Here is a 21,551-nt window from a genome sequence, read left to right as displayed (position 1 = left end):
CACAAGAGTACCTTGATGACCTTCCAGGATGCTCTGCTATTATCCAGGGAGTGGGAGACAAGGTGGGCAAGAAAGATGAGATTGCTCAAATATTCCTGCGCAAAATGAGATTGCGCAGGAAGAGACTATCCGAGGAGTTTTACCTTACCACGACAAAGGACTGTAATGCTTACATCGACACCAGAGGGTTCATCAAGGAGCCGCTCAGTGCGGAGGAGAGTTCCTTTCCCATTGCGTACTCAATGGTGATTCATGCCGATGTCGAGATGTTTGAGAGACTCCTACGAACAGTGTATAACCCTCAGAATTTATATTGCGTTCATATGGACCGTAAGTCATCGGAGGGATTTCAGAAAGCTGTAAGGTCAATCGTTTCCTGTTTCCCTAACGTGTTTATAGCTAGCAAACTAGAAAGAGTTACATACGCGTCCTGGTCTAGAGTGCAAGCAGACCTGAACTGCATGAAAGATCTGATGGAGTCTCCTGTGCAGTGGAAGTATCTTCTCAACACTTGCGGCGCAGACCTTCCCATCAAGACCAATGCAGAAATGGTTCAGGCGCTGAAGCTTCTCAATGGAAGAAACAGTTTGGAATCTCTACCTGTGCGAGACAACAAAAAGGCACGCTGGCAGTACAGTTACAAAGTCACCAATAATGGTATAGCCAATACGAGAGTCAGAAAGACGCCCCCACCAATAAACGGCACCATATTCTCAGGCAGTGATTACTTTGTGGTCACCAGAGAATTTGTAAAACATGTGCTGGAGGACAAAGATGTTCAGCGTCTCATAGAATGGTCTCATGATACGTACAGTCCAGATGAACATCTGTGGGCCACTCTGAACAGGATGAGCTCTGTGCCAGGGTCAGTGCCTGCCCACAGTAAGTACCACACGTGTGGCATGAAGGCTATCGCTCGCCTGGTGTATTGGGATGGTGATGCAATACAAGGCCCTGCATGCGCTTCGGTTAGAAGAGGAGTGTGTGTATATGGGGCTGGTGCCTTCCAGTGGATATTTCAACACCATCATCTCATGGCGAACAAGTTTGATCCAGAACTTGATGACATTGCTGTTAGATGTATTGAGGCAATTCTCCATTTCAAAGCACATAGTCAGAGTTCTTCTGCCTTCCACAGCAATCGGCTGCATGCATGATTTGAGGCATTCTTTTCCAAAAATAGATTTTTATAGTGGGAATGTGCGTGCAAAATTTCACGGAAATCGCAAGCATAGGCAATTCTATGGGGGGGCAAAGGGATGATTTTTATTTTTATTTTTTACCTTTTTTTGTTGTTGCCATTTGTACATACCGGTCGCGAGTGCTTCAGCAGAGCGCAGTTTCTCTACCCCGACAACTGAATTATTATTATTATTTTTTTTAAAGATTTGTTTTTGAGATTTGTATTTGTATGTTCATGTTTGTTTGCATTAAGAAAAAAGGAAAATAATAATAAAAAGTGTTTGGGCTTTTTTATGCCTTTATTTGATAGGACAGTAGGCTGACAGGAAATGGGGAGAGAGATGGGGAATGACATGTGGCAAAGGTCGTCCGGATCGGGAATCGAACCGGCGACGCCAGCAGGCATCATAGCCCAGTATGTGGTATGCGCCTTGACCACCAGGCCAGTGGGCGCCCCGACAACTGAATTATTACGGACATTATTTACGGATAATAACTAATACGAGATTGTCAAATGTAGGCATTCTGCAGATAGAGAAGGAACACGAAATAAACATGTATAATTGAACAGTATGCAAGAGCAAAAGACGGGTAAAAGGGCAGGGGCTTTTGATGTCTATGTGTGCACATGCCTGATTGGCAGAGACAAAACCCTTCTCGTCTCCAGAATCAAACAGACTAGCTTTATATGTGATGCTTGTCTGTTCTACTGTAAAACTGTATGATTCCCTCGAGAATCCAAAATGAACATGGTTTTTTTGCCCCCTAACCCACAAGCAGTGTTGGGAATAACAACATTACTAGTAACGGCGTTACGTCACAAAACTACTTTTCTCGGTAACTAATAGCGTAACGCGTTACCTTTCCCATTCAGTAACGCCGTTATTGTTACTGTGGTGTAAAGGGGGTAGTTAATCCGTTACTTTCTGTAGTAGAAATGAACTGTTTCTCCCTGCCGTGGAGAGACTGACACCGGCAGAGGAGCCGGAGTGGGAGAGAGACAGAACAACTTAGCCTGGCTTGGCCAGACTATATACTAATGCAGCTAACTAACTGCAGTATATCCACCTTGTTTTAACATGGGTGGACTGTTTAGCTGTGCTAGGCTAAGAACAACTCACTTGTACTGTGCCTGGAAGTGCTCCTGGACAAAGCTGTGGCGCACACCGGCCTGCTGGGACCGTGGCAGCGACGGGTCAGCGGACAGCGTCTCCTCAACACCACCAGGACCCTGCAACAGAGTATAGAACACTCAGAAATACAGAAAATACAAGCGATTCTGATTCAAATGGTTGCTCTGGAGGAGTTCCCTACAAAACCTTTTATTTGAGGATAATAGCATAACGATTCCGAACTGCTGAGCTCATCATCGTCATTAGAACGAGTGGAGATTGATACAAAATAGCTCTAACTTTGAGAAGGTATAGGGCATAGCAGTGGGTGTAGTTTACTGGTGCCACAACAAAAAGGAAATATTTACCTAAACATAAACCCCCTGGGATATTTTTCTCTATAATCTTTCATCTGCTCCGCCTATAAGAGACTTGAAGCCGGTCTTAGACGAGAATAGAATAACAAAGATAACAAACTTAGTTGGACCGATCAGTAAAGGTAAAAAAAAGAAACAAAACGTTATGTGGGACTGCACATTGGGTGTGTCTGCCAGATGCCGTGAGGTGGTAATGAACAATGAAACAACAGTCTTCCTTACTCAGCACTAAATTGAAGCAAATAAGATGCATTCATTTCACATTCAGGCCATTGATTTCCCTTCCCTACAGTCTGTAATGCTGTTTAGCAAGGTCTGACAAGTTATTGCAACTGAGTCGGTGTAAAGGCAGCAACAGACACAGTACGACCTCATCATCAGCCAGAGTCTAACCTCAGCCCCTCTGTCGTTGTTCTATCAGAGTCAGAGGCATTTCATGGAAGCATCTTAACCCTTGACATGAGCATAAAACGGGTCATGTGCATGGGACGGATTGACAGTATAGGCCGTGACATGTACATGACTGCATGCATTAAATCTGTGTTTCTCGGGTGGTGGTACAGAGGTACTAGAGGGTAAGTAATTAGCCTTGGGAACCAAAGGGTGGCCCACAGGTCAAGAGCCGATCTCCTGTTTCTTTAGCGTGAAGCAGCATGATGTACACCCTCGGGACATGTACTGTATGTACAGTAGTAGTGACTTAATCCAACCCTTGATGCTGAGTGTGCAGGGAGGTATTGGGTACATTGTTAGTTTTTGGTATGATGTTGTTGCTGCTATTTTTTATGCGTCACCCTACTGCTATTTTTACCTCACAGAAGGTGTGGTAACAGTGTCAGGTCCAGTAACACTACCGCAGCTTTCTCTTTTTCCTGAAAGCTGTGTTAACTGTCGTTTTTTCTTTCTCATTTAACCATTCTTGAGACTGCAATGATGGTGCTTGTATGACATATATATTGTATCGGTTGCACCAGTAGACATGTGATGTGACAATAAAGTTGAGTTGAGTTGAATTGAGTTGATTGACAAGAGACCTGACAACCTCCAAAAATAGTATTTTTGGATAGTATTAACAGTAAGCATTAGCAATAGTATTTCCCATTAGCTGTTGCTGTTCTACTGTCTATAATTGTGTCTATAATTGTGTCTTGCTGACAGCAGAGGGAGAATTAAAAATGTCTTATCCTCAGCAGCCATGCTCCACATCGGAGAGCATATGGCTATCAATACAAAAAGCAGACAACGGGATTCTGATTTTGCATGGCTTGAAAGGGTGAGTGACAACATTTTGGAGCCTGCACTAAAAAAAAAACATTTTCACACCTGAAAGAATTTGTTTAAAAAGTAGCAGATAGAATTAAGGAGTGTGACTGCCATCACACACACGCCTCCCGTACTTTCATTTGTCGGAGTTGCCAACCCTAGCTGTTAAAACAAACCCCAGAAACACTCTGGAGAACTATATTGAGCAATCATATACAGTAGCGATTGGATATGTTTTCAGTTTTCACATCACTGACACTGCAGCGTTGTAAAGGCCCTTTTCATTGACTAAGTGTTCTTAAACAAAGTGGTTCTGGTAAACAAAGGTCTTTGTTAACAGTCCTCCGCCACTTGAAATGCATTAAGCCATCTTAAGAGTTTCAGCACTGCTTGATGGAGGCTTTACCATGTCTCTCTCTCCGTTTCGCTCACTCACTCACTCACTCACTCACTCACACACTCACACACTCACACACTCACACACTCACACACACACACACACACACACACACACACACACACACACACACACATTTACACATACTCACACTCACACACACTCTGTTTACTATAGCTCTAATCTCTAACGGTGCTCCTTGTCCCATACTGGCTACTGCTGTTCCCAGGCCAGCAGCTCGACCATGACCGCTCACAATTGAAGCTTAAAAGAGTGGTTTAGAATGTCTAGAGGCCAGAGGAAAGTGTGCATGTGCGTGTGTTTGAGAATTCAAGGGAGAGAGAAAGAATGACAGAGCAAGAGAGAGCGAGACATAGAGAGAGGGAGAGGGGGGGGGGGGGGGGGGGCGGGGGGGGGAACTACAGGTTGTTTCTCTGTAGCCGAATGCCACCTCCAGCCCTCGGTGGGGGTTTATTCTTACAAAAGCATTTTAGCTCTGTAAGCCCCTTTTCGACTGCAGCTTTAGCACCACACTACACAACACTACACCGCACCACACCACATACAAATATCTACATTTTCCATTACACAAAAGTACTCCTATCGGTAAGAAACAAATTGACCCTTTTACCTGTGATTATAATACAATTAAGGCTGTGACTTTAACTGATTAATTGCGATTAATTAATTACAGAAAATTAACACGATTAAAAAAATTAACGCATTTTAATCGCACTTCGTTTTTACACCACAGAACCTTCCGTTTCGGGCATACCGATCATAGCGATGCACCAACCAAGAAGAGACAACAAACGCAAAGGGAGAAGTAGCCGATCAGAGCGCTTTGCTTGGCCCAGTGGATGCAAAATTTAGATTTAAAAAAACTCACTCGTTCATTCACTCATACAACAAAATGTGTTTTACTTGGGGGAAAAAAATGCTTCTCGGGTCAAATATGAATTTGCGATTAAAATGTGATTAATTAATTACAAAGCCTGTAATTAATTTGATAAATGTTTTTAATCGCATCCAGCCCTAAATACAATATCAATTTGTATTACAACTATCCTAATTATAATGCACTATAATGGATTTTAAATGGGATTATAATACACTGTAAAGTATGCATGTATTACTATGATTACTATAATACACTATAATAGGTTTTAATAGTGGTTATAACACAGTATAAGCCATTATCATGTATTACAACTATATCCAGGTGGTCTAAATGAAAAGTCAGTGAGTAATCAGACAGTAATTTTGAAGTGTTTGGCCCTGTTTGGCCTAGCTCAGACCTACTCTGGATTGGATACTTTTTAGTACCATTACGTTCACACCACTCTACCCAGGTCCTTGTAGTGGAAAAACTGGCACAAGTGGGCGGTGTGGAGTGGTGTGGTGTTTGACCCTGTCAGTGGAAAAGGGGCTTAAGAGTATGACCGAAACCGGACAACCCCCCCCCCCCCCCCCACCCCCCCCCCCCCCCCGCATGCACTGTGCTTCATCAAGCGCACACAAAGACAAACACGCCCTCCTCTCCCACTCTTCACTGTTTGCAGTCATTCGCTTTTACGTGTTCCAGTTTCAGGAAACATCCGCCAGTTCTGTTACATAGCGGGGGAATTCAACTCTTGCACTTGGCTAAGGTCAAATGAAGAAGGTGAAGGCATTGATAGTTGAAAGTTCAGCAGTGCACTCCCTCACATTGGTTGCATAAAGCTCACCAGGTTCTTCTAACTCATGCATTTCACTCCCTCTTTCTCTGTGTGAACACATTCCAGGGCTATCTATCTCTGTGGTGAAAGATAACACGCTATAACAACATTCAGGCCAATGGGTCCAGAGACACAGTTGGTCTTATCAACTCTAAAGAACTGCCTGCTGCCCAGCTCTGGCTCTGTCCATAGACTGCAGTGTGACATGCAGGGGCGTCACAATGGCTAGGAAAGTGGGACTGAGTTACTAGGGCCCAAGGTGGAGGGGCCCTAGTAACTTTAGCTATTGAAAAATAGCAGATATACAAGCTCACAGCGCGGCACCGAGTGCCGCGCTGCGAGCTTGTAGATCTGCTATTTTTGAAAAGTCGTGAAAATGTGCGCAAATCTTTGAATATATGTATTTTTTAAGTGAACATTTGTAACTCAAATTTTGCTTCTGGGGGGTCCCTGGAACTAAATATTTTGAGATGGGGGGGGTCCTTCACATGAAAAAGTTTGAGCACCACTGACATGGAAACATAGGTTTCTTGGCACACATTTTCACGATTTTTCAAAAATAGCAGATCTACAAGCTCGCAGCGCGGCACTCGGTGCCGCGCTGTGAGCTTGTATATCTGCTATTTTTCAATAGTTAACATTCATGGGGGGCCCGCAGTGAATCCTCGTACCCAGGGCCCAGAATTTGGTGTGACGCCCCTGGTGACATGCAGCTCTGATAAGGCCTCAGTCATCTAAACGATCATCGTCACTTTACTGTAGATAGCTACTCCCCCCACGCAATGAGCTGTGACCGGAGATCACTCAAAGGAAAATCATTTTACAGGTTGTTCTCAGAGACGCACCGTTAAAGGGATCCGTCTCCAGAGAGGTGCCACACACGCCTGTCTGAAATTGAGATGCTATCTTTGAAATTGGTGGTCAGGAAAAAAATATGCAGACTTCAAAAAACGATAAAAAAGGTAAAAGTAAACAGGCAGGCAGCGGGAGGTTGGGGGGCGTGCAGGTGTGGGCGGGTAGGGGTGGGGGTGCAGCTTTGAAACACTATTTTTAGAGCCAGCCTGCCAGACTAGTCTATTGCTGCTACAGGGGGGAAAAGTGGAAGAAAGTACTGCATTAGGCGATAAATGTCATGTCCTTCCAGCATGTATGTAATGCCTCATTCACACTACAGATATATAGTTGAACGTTTTGCTTGGTAATTCAATGTAATCTCAATGGAAACCAGCTTTAAAGGCTGGATTCCAAGGACAGCCGACACGCCCAGCCTTTAAAGCTGGTTTCCATTGAGATTACATTGAATTACCAAGCAAAACGTTCAACTATATATGTGTAGTGTGAATGAGCAGGCATTGACACTAAGGCTTGCCCACCTGCCCCCGGCAGGTAAATAAAACGTCAGGGCAGGTGAAGTTGGCTTTCAGGTTGCCCGACAGGGCAAGTGCTCATTTGAGAGGGGACACAAATGTCTATAAACACAACACAAGATATCTGTCTAAACACCTGAACGTGGCCAGTGCTCTGTGTCTTCTGGTCTGTGGAATGTAAAATAAGAGCACTATTTACCTATAATGTGCTGTTTTTACTGTTGCTACATTTAAAAATAAAAAAATAACAAGTGTGAACCCATAGACATATTCAATCATAGCTAAAGTATTTGGTATTTGGATTTGTAGGTATTGAGGTATGTCATTTTATCGCACAGCCTCAGAAAGTAAAGAAATAAGTGTTAAATTGAGCGGTTATTAAAATCGTACCTATCATTTTATAATGGACGATTTACTTTTCGGGCAAGTAGAACATGACCTGTACTTGCCCGATGGGCAAGTGCCTCTGAGACCTTAATGTCAACCCCTGAATGAGGCATAAGTATGTGAACTTAAAACCTTTGGGAAAGAAGGTACAGCCTGGGCTCTCCCTGAGGTGTGTATACAGTATGTACAAAATGCAAACCCACTGACACACCTATCCTTAACCATCGTCGTTATCATCATCAGACAAAAATAATGAACGCTGACACTACTACTAGTACAGGGGTCTTCAATGTTTTCAGGCCATGGACCACTTAGTTGAGAGAGAGATGAAGCAGGGGGCCCCCACAACCTTTTCATAGATTCCATGGTTTGACAGCAACGTGTATTTTTCAGTGTATTTTGGATTCATGTCAATTTGTGTTTTCAGATTTAAGCACTTGAACCGTCAATACTTACTAAACATGACCTTTCACTCTGTACTTAGTCTGCTCTTTTTCCCCTCTACACCAAAGCTTTTTGCGCGAGGTGTTGTGAGCTTGTAGATCTGCAATTTTTTGGCTAAAGTTCTCAGAATATGGACGCTAGCGTTCAAATGGTTAATATTAAAAAGGAGAAAAAATCATATCATACAATCAAAATCATACAAAGATTTGGAGGACCCCCTGTAGTAACTCTGAGGACCCCCTAGGGGTCCCGGAACCCCTGTTGAAGACCCTTGGTGTACAAAGTCAATCAGTTGCCAGTGCTACAAGCATCACCGTTTTGTTTTGGGCACAGCATGTGATGTGTTAGAAGCAGTACTACCACATTTCAGGCATTTAGAGCCTAACAGTGCTGTCTCCATTAAATTAATCTACAGGGTGGTCCCTGGAACTGTCAATTTGGAGCAAACATCTTTTAAGCCGCAGGTAAGGATGTCAAGGGTGAACTTATCCGTGGCTGCGTGGTTGAGATAAGATGAACCCGATCGATCAGCAGGATTTTGTTCTCGGCCACAATCGGAGCCATTCACGTCTGAAAAGGAAACACTGAGGAACACAAGGCAGCCACTGCCAAATATAGAACTCATCAAGCAGACGGAGACGTGCAACCGCTAATATCCAAGATATGGTAAGCCACAAAATTGTCTACCTCTGCTTAAAACGTAAGCCACAATGCCGGCGGAGGAGAGGGGAGTCTGCAGTGGTCCCCGGGAAGGAGGAGAAAATTAAAACTCAAATCCCTCACCCTGGCACCTAGAGCGCTGTAATTGATTTACAGGATTTAGATAAATGACAAAGATACAGCGGTGTGCCACTGAGTGGAGGGCTGGACTCCTGGCCACCGCCTCAGCACTGGCAGCAGGAGGCCAGAGTTCATTTATTGTGATTTCTGAAGTAACTGGGGGGGGGGGAGACAGACAGACAGACAGACAGACAGACAGACAGACAGACAGACAGACAGACAGACAGACAGAGAGAGGGAATAAATGGCACATTGTTGTTAGGCTAAATATTGAGCAGTCGCCCAAAAAGAGTCATCATTCTCCCTGACCAGTGGAGCATTGAAGACAGTTATGAGGGCAATTAAAGCAGAACAACACAGAGTGTTTAGGCATTGAAATATTTCCTCTGTACACCCAAAGACCGGATCCCTAATCCGGGATGTCAAACCGGTTCTTTAGAGAAGGTTGGAACAGATTTGGGACAGATGGAGAAGGATTTTCCTTTGTTGGTTGATATATTTTGGTTCTGATCTTTGGGATATAAAGATCCCTTGATGCCACATTCCAGATAAAAGGCTGCCCATGAAATGCAGTCTCCCCTTCACTTTCATAAGAGCAATTCCAGATTGTGCACCAGCCTGACATTATGCATGGATTTCATACCGTCTTATTGGTTCTCTGGTGTCTAGCTTTGGGCTTGAAAAGCTGCTCCCCTCAAAGATTCACTTCCAGCCATTAGTAAGCTGCACGAGTGTAGAAAATCTAGATAAGTAAAGTGTGATGAAACAAGATGCTGCTATACATCAAGAGCGCAACGCTGGAGGCTCTGCGTTAAGGACTTTCCCACGCCGAGATCGATGTTAGCTTGAAAAAGGAAACAGTGTTGCTAGTACATAATGCTGCTCACTGACTCCCCTCTCTAACATTCAGCCGTAACTCCAGGAGATGCAGAGACCGATGAACACATTTTGTGACGACTGACGAGTCTCTGTAGGTCAGTGGCTCCAAAACATTTCAGATCGACACCCAAAAGGGGGAACGCTTGCCTGGGACCCAAACTAGTTAAAATAGCAAATCTACAAGCACACAAGATAGATTTGCTTGTATGTTTGTTTTAAAATGCATATATTCTTTTCTTAAACAATCTTTTGAATTATGTACCGGTACATCTTTTTTTAAATGTAGGAAAATAAATGTATATTTTTTCTGGAGTTGTGACCCATAAAAATTGGTGCCCGCTGACTCCGGGGTCATCCGTCTTTCAACGCGTCGAGAGCCTGAAATCACACAGATTTAACAGTGCTGGCCGCCGTCTTCAATAATTCACTGAGGCATCACCGGGAGTGATTCATCTCAAGTACAGAAACTTGGGCACTTTCACTCCATTGTGGTGAAATTCCAGCAAAACGTCCAATCCTCGCGGACCTCCTGTCTCATCCTGATGGGTTTTCGGGGACGGGGTGCAGGGTGGTCGTAAAGGGGGGCGAGTTTTTCCCAGTAATGGCCCTGATGTGAATAATTTAACAGGGCCGTGGAAACATGGCGATGGACGTGTGCCGGCTGAGAAAGAGCACTATAGTGGAGTGATTGAGAACAAGGGAATACAGTGTGTGTGTGTGAGAGAGGGACAGAAAGAGAGAGAGAGAGAGAGAGAGAGAGAGAGAGAGAGAGAGAGAGCTAGAGAGAGAGAGAGAGAAGACAGAGAGAGGGAAGACAGCAATAGTGAGAGATAAATAAGAGATACAGATGTAACAAGAATTGACACAGTCAATATATAAGCTGGTCAGATGAAAAAAAAAATGTTTTTTGAAAAAAAAAAAAAAAAATGTTTTTTGAAAAAAAAAAAGTTTTGGAAAAAAATGTTTTTTGGAAAAAAAAAGTTTTGAAAAAACTCGGGCGTGCTCAAACAACAGTAATAACTGCGTATTACCTTACTGTACTTTACTGTACTGTATACTGTACCTCACTGTACTGTACTGTACATATTCTGTGTTCTATATCTATGAAGTCTGTGTTCTAGATCTATGAATTTTGTCACTCCCCCCCCCCCCGTGTATGTGTGTGTGTGTGTGTGTGTGTGTGTGTGTGTGTGTGTGTGTGTGTGTGACTTTTACTTATAACTGAGTACATCTACAGTGCAGTATTGACACTTTTAAGATACTTTTAAAAAAACAAGTGTAAAACATTTGAGTACTTTTTCCAACAGCTACTTTCCCCCATAGCCTGGAGGACTCCTGCTAAGTTTACAGTTGCCATATAGCCTATTACTCTATAAATCTATCTGTGATGTCTGATTTTACTAAAACTAGCATGCTTATTAGGCAGTAGTGGGAAAAGTACTCGCATTCTTTACTTAAGTATCATACAAGTGGAAGACTTGTATTCAAAATTTACTTGAGTACAAGTATAAAAAGTATTTGTATTGAAATGTACCAAAAGCAGAAAGTACGCATTATGCAGAACTTAATGTAACCAAGGTGTTCAAATAAGTGTATTGATTGTAGGCATTTTCCAAAATCTTGTGGTATTTCACTGCTACATATCGTTCTAAATATATGCTTTCTTGTCATTTAGTACAATGAATGTGTTACCGTGTCTCTAGAAATGTGCTCATTATTTGTGAAGATACTAACTGTAATTCTCAAAGACTCGCATTGGTTCATTCAGCACATCGTTTTTGCTCTGTTTCATTTGATATTAAAATGCAACTCGAATTAATCTACTGTGTGGACACTGATCAGATGACAGGAAGAAGCAGCTCATCAATGAATGTACTTTGTGTTGCTTTTGTAAATTGTGTAGGGTACGATATTTTCATGACTTCACACCAAAGCCCATATCATGGTCATAGAGTTAAATCATTGACAACTTGCATACTCGTTCAGTTCATATGTTAATGCAGATGGTATGCAGATGGTGTGACACATCACCTACTACAGCCTACAACGATGCCCAGGGCAACACTGCATATTGTCTATAAATGGCTCACAGTTTAAATAACGTACGGTTTATTTGGACAATCATCTGTAACAGATGAAGTATAATTAAATACGACGTGATTAACGTTTGTTTGACATCCTCATCACAATTACATTGGATGCATCGCGTTGATTAAAGTGAATGGCTGCTATAGTTTTGCTAGTTTTCATCACCTAATCACCTTCCTTTCATAACCTAATCTCTACGTTTAGAATTGAAAGAAGAAAAATAATGTTAATGTTAGTATGAAGCTAATTATAAAGCTTAAATGGATGATGATGTCAACAATGACTTGTGAAAATCAAAGAATGATAGCCGATCTACAAACAATCATACAAACATTTTGTACTTTGATGCCAATACTTTTGTACTTTTACTCAAGTATAGACCTCTCTTTTCTTCTGTTTCATTTATCACAAGCAGGCTGGCCACAGGCACCGCCTCAGTGTGAAGGAATGGTGCTCCCTGCTGGACAAAATATGTCATTACAGCAGTACAGATCTGGAGGGCCTGGCCAATGGATCATGAGCTCGGTGACCATGTGACATGGACAGCCAATCGGCAAATAGGTCCCCTAGGTCCCCTGAATGTCTCAGGACAATGTAATCTGTTTAAAGAGCTGGTCCTGCTGACCAGCTAAAAATACTATTTGTATATGCGTGAGTGAAGAAGTGTGAAGATAGATAGATAGATAGATAGACAGACAGACAGACAGACAGACAGACAGACAGACAGACAGACAGACAGACAGACAGACAGACAGACAGACAGACAGACAGACAGACAGGACAGACAGGACAGACAGACAGGACCCTATAAATAGTCCCAATAATGCCGAAGGTGGATTTGTGGAGGGGGCTTTTTGCCCAATCCTTCACTCCATCACCTCACTCTGGGAGGGGGAGTGCATGTGTGGGGCCAAGCTCTAGTGTCTCGGCTGACAATTTCAGCCGACTCACCTCAGTGGTGCACCTGCAGTGATGTGACTGTCATGTTTGAGGCAAGAAATCTTGTGAAATAAAAATGTCGTCAACCAATCATCAAGGACGATGATACACGAAAGAAGAAGAAGAGGCATGATAATCTAACCCAGGGGCGCCAGAGATTTGGGAGGTGGGAGGGTATCTCTCAACATGTAATCAGTCCTACTAGTCATAATAGTATCTGTTATCCTGTAAATGGCTATGTAAATAGTTTACATAGCTAACTCCCACATATAACATCATTGTGAAGTACAGCAAAACATTTAAACATGTCTGAGGAACAGATGTATGAGCGGCCCCATAGCTCCAATAATAAAATGTATGCAGGCACTACTGGAAGCACTGCTCTACTCACACACTAGTTATGGGGTTTGATTGCGACCGAAGGTCGCAGTTTATACCATGAGAAAATGTCACAGCTTGTCCGCGTGTAGACGTGTGTGTACAGTCTATGGGTTTGTTCCCTTGACACATCACTGTGACATCACAGGTGACATCACCTTTGTAAAAGTCCATATATGGGTATTCCCCAGAAACCCTTTTATGCCCATATATGAAGATCCCTGATGTCATCGATATATATATCACTGGCCAGATGGCCAAGACATGGACCATTATCTGTGTGGCTGGTTCAGATAGGGATCTCCATGTATGGGCATAAAATCCCTGATGTCATCAATATATTAAGCCCATATCTAACAGGACTTGCCCATATATGGAGGAAGACAGCCCATATCTGTGCGGCTGGTTCAGACAGGGATCCCATGTATGGGCATAAAAGGGATGTACTATATACAGTAAGTACATAGAATGGATCTTAAGACAAAAATGTGATTATAGTAAATTTACCCCAATTGATTCCGGGTGGGGGACACAAGTAATTCATGGGAGGAGGTAACAAAAAAGATAGGGCGTGTGTTCTCAGTCATAGGGCGTGTGTGACTCTATTTTCTACGGACCCTATTTGTTAGACCTATAACCAATGAGTGCAGCGCAGCCTGCTATGCTTAACGGTTAAACAGTTAATTTTCATAATAATATGATCGCATTGTCCTGGTCCTGGAAAGTGTTGTTTGACTATGGGGATGTTATTTTGTTAAACAGACTGCTGGTTTGGTGTCGCACGCTGTTTGTTTTCTTTTCCTCCTCCTTCTCCTCCTTGCTTTGAGCTCACTTGGAAATCAAAGCGCAGCGTCGTCAAACCAACCATTTCGTCAAGATTGACGATAAACACAACACAAAGAATGCACATCGCTCGTCGTCAACATCAGTGTTGTCAAATCAAATTAATGCGAGACACCCGGTCAGAGAGCAGTGGCAGATTTGAAACTCCCGTGAAACTAGCTCTGTAGTAGTGGTCTAACACTATGACCCAGAGCTAAACGAAACTTCACAAAACTTGTGCTGCACGGGCAGAAAAGATGATTTGACGGCCAACTCCAAGATAATAGCCAAAGGTATTATTATTCCAAGGTACTATATTAGTGTTGTCGTGGTGAAAGTTTTCCGTGAGGTGTTTCTCCAACCAGAATACACGGTGCCCTGTCGCGAAACGACGAGAAGAGAGAGAGAGACGCTGCTGAGGAGGTAACCGAAAAATCGCCTAAAACACATTCGCCCCCAGGGCGCAAAGAGGCGTGCCACAGTTGGAGAGCTAGTACACAACCCTACCCTAGACCATCCCCTCCTTGTTTTAACATGTGTGTGACCCTAGGTGTACAACAAACTTTGAACAAACAAACAAAGCCAGATGTTGGAGCTTAGCTCCTTCCAGGAGCACTTCTCAAAAAAGTACCGCTTTTCTTTTTGGAACACAGTTCTTATTATGATGTGATCTAAGATTTCTCTATTGCGAATTTCTATTTTCTATTTCAGTGACTTTGGTACTATATATATATATTATTTGTGTTTATTTCAAAGATTTCAAAAAGACATTTGACTCGATCCACTGAGGCACAATGAGGAAATTCCTTAAAAGGCCTACGATGTCCCTCCCAACTTACTCTGGACAATAGAGACCATGTATGACCATGTAGGACGGTAACCCCAGATGGCAACAGTGAGGAGTTTGACATAATAGCTGGGGTCCCCTTTCTCTTCGTCATAGTCCTGGACTATGAGCTCAGGTGGGTCATCAATGAGAGCAGGATCTTAACACCAAGGAGGTCGAGACAGCACCCCACAGTAGTCCTGACAGACCTGGACTATGCAGACGTCATCAGCCTGATCTCCGACCACATAGAACAAGCACAGGAGCTCCTGAACAGAGTGGAATCAGAGTGTGCAAAGGTTGACCTTCGACTAAATGCCAAGAAAACTGAGGTTATCATCTATAACAGTCTATCGGAACATCCACCTCTGATGACAACAGGAGGCAATGCTCTGAAGGAAGTCACAGACTTCAAGTACCTGTACTGTATACGGTATTTCATACATTATAGCATATTTCAATAATGTGTGTCAATAATGTTGAATCACAGAACACCAGCACATCATTTGGGAGCCACTGCTGGAGTTAGTTTCTGTCAATGAAATTGGCTGTGGCAGATTTCCATCATTATTAAACAAGCCACAGTGGTGGGCCAGTAATGAAATCTAACTAGGCACAGAGGAAGCATTCATGAAATCAACAAGACCAGATCTTGATGAAAGGGACTTCAACAAGGGAATGAAAAACGGAAGAATACAAAACAATGGATTGGAGCGACACCGAGGGACTGAGGGCGTGTGAAGAGGTTAGCCCACGATGAGACTCGTCCATTATGGCCAGAGGGAGATTCTATTCATGCACAGCTCAACACATTGTCTGCCTCCAGATCAGAGAATGCATAAAGCACATTAATCCTGGCTTCCACATCGGGTATGTCATTATAAATAAAAAGTAAAATATGTATATATATATATATATATATATATATATATATATATATATATATATATATATATATATATAATATTATATTACACACACACACACACACACACACACACACACACACACACACACACACACACACACACACACACACACACACAGACACACACACACACACACACACACACACACACACACACACAAATATATCAAAATGTAATCCCAAAAATAAATACCAGTATAGAAAAATATAAGAAATTGCAATCTACCAGGCAGCTCAGAAACACGTTGCATAGCTATGCGTTGTGAGTTTGTAGATTGTCTATTTTCGCTATTCATCTTATGTCAAAGTATAGCCTATAGCCTAGGGCTTACGTGGTAAAGTGTGACACCACTACGTAAGCCGTCTAAAACCATACACAATCAAGAAAGGTTACCATGGTGTTTTGTGTTGACTACCACCACAGTCAGTGATTCATGTCTGCAAGGCAAAACCGAAGAAAACAGCAAAGGTTGTCAACCAAAGTGTTGTGAATGATGTTGATGGTGGGAAAGTGTCAGACTGCAGTCACCTCAATCACAGTGTAGGTCTTTAACACCCTGCAAATCCTCTGACTTGTATAAAAAGAAGGATTTGCAGACACCTGCTGCTGAGCCTGCATTGCCCGTTCATTTCCATTTGGCCCTTGAATCCAGATAATGACACAGTGGTCACTTCAGAATGATGACACAATGGGATAGACCTTTATTGTGTGTGTGTGTGTGTGTGTGTGTGTGTGGTGGGGGGGGGGGGGGGCAGTTAGGGGTTAAGTGTCTTGCTCGGTGACATTTCAATTCCCAGACGGCTTGTCTACCCACTCAGCTACTGGTGCCTGACAACGTGACTGATGTACACTAAGCCTGCTGGTTCTTCCAAACTTTTGGCTTCTTGGCTGTCTCAGTAGCTCCCTATAGGTTGGTTTTCACAGGCCCTGGTGATGTCTTATTAGACGTCAGTCTCGTCTTATCAACGGTTTCTTAGGACACAAAGGCCCCGTCTCATTAGCAAGGAAGCTAACTACTTAGGATGCCGTAGATATAACATGGGTCTTCAACAGGGGGTCCGGGACCCCTAGGGGTTCCTCAGAGTTACTACAGGGGGGTCCTCCAAATCTTTGAGTGATAGAAACTTTTTGGAGCTGTGTGCAGCTCCCTATACGTGGCTGTGTGGGTCTGTGTGTCTGTGTGTGTGTCTGTGTGTCTGTATGTAGCCTGACTTCGGCGCGTAACTAGTGCCGCACCATTTACGCCACTCGCGCAATATATACATCAAAATGTGCGGCTCGGCCGGGAATGGTGTTCTATTACCTTTCGTTCCGATCCGCCTTACCATGCCGACGTAATCGGCAAAAAACAACGCTTAATTGTCCCCATTGACTTATAATGGGACAATGCAAGAAATCACTTTCAAGTATTTTTCTCTCGTAAACCATAGGAGCTACAGTTTCAAACCTCGGAGAGGAGATTCATAATGATTTTAAGAATGAATCGAAAAATAATTACATCACTCGGCCTCATGGTGGCGCTATAACGGCCCACTTTACGTTTTGCCCCGTAACTCTTGAACCGTAGATTGGAAAATTAAAATTCTTTTTTCCCTGGATTCCTTGGGTCAAGACGCATCTCCCCATATAGGCCACGCCCATTTGTGCCAGGATAGATTTTCCGCCATCTTGAATTTTCTCCAAAACACACTTTTTGCTCCTTTTCCTACATATTTTCTTCAAATGTCACAAAAATCGGTACACATGATCTACAAACACACACACACACACACACACACACACACACAGCTCCACTTCACACGGGTGTGATTTTTGGAGCTGTGTGAAGCACAGGCTCCCTATACGTAGCTTTGTGGGTCTGTCTGTATGTAGCCTGAACTTCCTAAACTTCGGCACGCTACTAGTCCCACAGTTTTGCCACCACACACTCGCGCCATATGTCAAATCGACCGGCTTACTCGGGAATCGTGGGCTAGTAACTTGCTAAGAGAAAGGTTCAATAGTTTAATTGATATTAATTTATTAGTGAATTAATTTTCCCCATTGACTTATAATGGGAAGCGCAAAAACTCACATTCAATTATTTGTCTCTCGCAAACCATAGGGGCTAGAGTTTCAAGACTTGGAGAGGAGGTTCATAATGATTTCAAGGATTAAATAAAAAATAATTGTGTCATTTGGCCGCATGGTGGCGCCATAACACCCCACTTTACGTTTTGGCCTGTAACTCTTGAACCGTAGGTCGGAAAATTAAAAATATTTTTCCCTGGATTCCTTGGGTCATGACGCATCTCCCCATATAGGCCACGCCCATTTGCGCCATGATAGATTTTCCGCCATCTTGAATTTTCTCCAAAACACACTTTTTGCTCCTTTTCCTACATATTTTCTTCAAATGTCACAAAAATCGGTACACATGATCCACACACACACACACACACACACACACACACACACACACACACACACACACACACACACACACACACACACACACACACAGCTCCACTTCACACGGGTGTGATTTTTTTCTTCTTTTTTGGAGCTGTGTGGAACACAAGCTTCCCTATACGTGGCCGTGTGTGTAGGTATGTTTGTATGTGGGTCTGTCTGTATGTAGCCTCAAGCCTGTCGTGTAGTACCTTTTATGACCACACATGTTAAGGGAGGGGCGCTGTTTTCAACTGCAATACACACACACACACACACACACACACACACACACACACACACACACACACACACACACACACACACACACAGCTCCACTTCGAACAGAGGTTCGATTTTTATATTAACCGCTTGAGCCCTAGTGTCCATATTCTGAGAACTTTAGCCAAAAATAGCAGATCTACAAGCTCACAACGCCTCGAGGCATTGTGAGCTTGTAGATTGTCTATTTGTAGCAAAGAGCTTTGGTGTAGAGGGGGAAAAGAACAGCTTGAGTATAGAGTGAAAGCTAAAGTTTATTAAGTATTGACGGTCCAAGTGGTTAAATATCTGAAAACACGAATTTACATGAATCAAAAATACACTGATGATCGTGCTGTCAAACAATGAAACTATATGGAATCTATGATAAGGTTGTGGGGGTCCCTGCTTCATCTCTCTCTCAACTAAGGGGTCCTTGGCCTGAAAACGTTGATTTTTTAGAAAGGCTGGTTAGGACTGTCTCATTACAGCAACAACCATAAGAGTATGATGCACTAGTTAGTCTGCATTTCCAGGAAACATCAAGTTATTTTTTCAGAGTAGGATAACCCGTAAGGATATACCATGCGGTGAGGCCTGCTATTTTTTTAAATCCTGAAAATTCTTTGAATATTTCAAATCCTTTGTTTTTTGAAAAACCTATGTTTATATGTCAGTGGTGCTCAAACCTTTTCATGTGAAGGACCCCCAAGACCCCCATCTTAAAACATGTTGTTCCAGGGACCCCCCCCCCCCCCCCCCAAGCAAAATTTGAGTTACAAAAATGTTCTCTTAAAAAAAATGCATATATTCAAAGATTTTCAAGTGGTACTTATAAAACCGTATGTCCCCCAAACCTCACTCATCAACTGTCTGCAACGGCTGATACCGTTTGATGGCGACTTTCTCCAGTTTAACAGGCACAAATCACCCTTGGAACCCATTTAAAGTTCTAGCTACAGTGTATGAAGGAGCAATTTTAACTGACCGACATTGCTATCGTTAGAGCCTCTCGCTAAAAAGAGTGTCCCTTTTTTCAGCTGAATATAGTAAAAATAGCAAAAGAAACAGAACATAAAAGCACAGACAAGTATAAGCCCAGTGGATACAATGTTCTTATATTGACACCATGTTTATCTACTCCTATACAGTATGTCTTGTTTCTATGGCACAGGAAGAGAGAGATTTGCGCACTGTGTGTGTGTGTGTGTGTGTGTGTGTGTGTGTGTGTGTGTGTGTGTGTGTGTGTGTGTGTGTGTGTCTGTGTATCCGCGTGCGTGTGCGTGTGCATGCGTGCGTGTGTGTGTTGGGGAGGGAGGGGGCAACCCTCTTTGGACAGCCAAAGAGAAGTACAGGCTTGGGAGCAATTTCTCTGGGTACTATTGTGGTTCTGGAGTCTGACCCATTTTGCGGCTGAGTATGACTTTGTGAGATGAATCTTTATTCCTTAGTGTCTCCTGAGTGGATTTTTAGCCTGCCTATAAGTGAGCAGCGGGAGACAGTGAGGGAGGAATATGTATTCTAATGAAGGGTGGTCCGCCTCTCATGCTGATGAGCTTTATTACCGTCCTGCTGCCTCTGCGGCTGGTGATGATGAGGACTCTGTGGTGGCAAGCAAGAGACTACACCCACACATGAGGATTAAATGACAACACACGCCATGGAGACAAGCCACAATTTATGGTACCAACCAGTTAGGTAATGCTAAGTTGTATAAAGCAGTGATAATCACATTAGGACTTACTTACAGTATATAGTTAACACATAAATACTATATCATGTACAGTATATATTGTATAGTATATCGTCGTTGTTGGGTGGAAACCTTGTATGTCCAAAACCGTTCGTTTTGCATTGATCATTTTAAAAATAACTTTAACTAGTGAAAACAGCCGATCTACAAGCACACAACGCCTCGCACCACGAGGCGTTGTGTGCTTGTAGATCGGCTGTTTTCACTACTTCTGTGCGACGGCCTTGTATGATGAAGCAGGGCTTCGTCATACAAATCTGAAACTTGGAGATACGAGGTTTCTGCCCGACAGAGACGATATACAGTATGCCCTAATTAGGAAAATCTATGCAAAACTGCTAGGCTGGGTGGGGATGTGGGGGTATTTTAACATGCTTGTTTTGGTAAACCAGTCAGGTCCTGCATTTTGAGATTTTTGCTGAGGATTTATTATTCTGATAATTTCACGAGATAAGCCCAACCCATATCTGATTGAATAAAAGGGATGTTATTCTAATACTGAAGTATTGTCGATGCGAACAAATTGAGGAAAGGTAAAACAAAACAATAGGCCTACATCATCTAATAAATAATAAACTCATCTAATTTTGAATGTGCTTTTTCAATACATTCTTTTCTCTTTCAATATGATTCAACAACACTAAGGCACACAAACACAAGTAAATTAAATTACATTTTAATTTCCCTGCGCAAAAGAACTCTCATTGCTTTAGCACCACACAGCATAGTGACCTAGCTAGACTATGGCAAACGCAGTTTATAGAATGTCCTTTAACTGATCCTGTAAGCAGAGATGATACATTTGGGGGTGTTTGGGGCATTCAGACAGTGAGAACTTCATTGAGCCTGTGCCAGAGAGCAACCTCACTGACTACAAAAAAATGCTTTTTTAAGAGCAGTGCTCCCGGCAAAGAGAGGACAACCTCAAATTAAACCTGTAAGTCAAAAACTGACAACTGTAATAGTCCAATGATGCATCACTCTGTAAAGGCACAGTGCGCACACTTACAGTCTACAGCGGATACACAACAATGTTGTAGTCTGATGTACACACGCGGTGCAACAATTAATTGAATTAATCAATAGAATCAATCAACAAAAATAGACAATCCGCAATGCGTTGTGATTCAACACTTTGTGAGAGCTTGTAGATAGGCATTTTTTCCTTGCATTGATTTGTTGATTAATGTTCCTTTTTATGATAAAAAAAGTTATTTGA

General features: G+C 42.7%; 2 protein-coding genes across 2 annotated transcripts in view; one reads left to right on the top strand and one right to left on the bottom strand.

The window, feature by feature from the left end:
- Nucleotides 1-21,551, bottom strand: part of usp43b (ubiquitin specific peptidase 43b) — a 129,461-nt gene that overhangs the window by 85,742 nt on the left and 22,168 nt on the right. The window contains exon 3 of the mRNA XM_080723874.1: nucleotides 2,304-2,413. Coding sequence (XP_080580000.1) covers nucleotides 2,304-2,413 — 110 coding nt within the window. The remainder of the gene's footprint in view (nucleotides 1-2,303; nucleotides 2,414-21,551) is intronic.
- Nucleotides 243-1,648, top strand: LOC308284102 (beta-1,3-galactosyl-O-glycosyl-glycoprotein beta-1,6-N-acetylglucosaminyltransferase 3-like; the record flags this gene model as incomplete). The annotated part of the gene is made up of 2 exons (XM_080724641.1): nucleotides 243-1,073; nucleotides 1,625-1,648. The coding sequence occupies 2 exons, from the start codon at nucleotides 243-245 to the stop codon at nucleotides 1,646-1,648; spliced, it is 855 nt and encodes a 284-aa protein (XP_080580767.1).

The sequence above is a fragment of the Nannobrachium achirus genome (assembly GCF_963921795.1).
Source record: "Nannobrachium achirus genome assembly, chromosome: 4".
NCBI lineage: Eukaryota > Metazoa > Chordata > Actinopteri > Myctophiformes > Myctophidae > Nannobrachium > Nannobrachium achirus.
The sequence above is the reverse complement of the archived record's forward strand: the minus strand, read 5'-3'. Positions and strand labels throughout refer to the sequence as shown.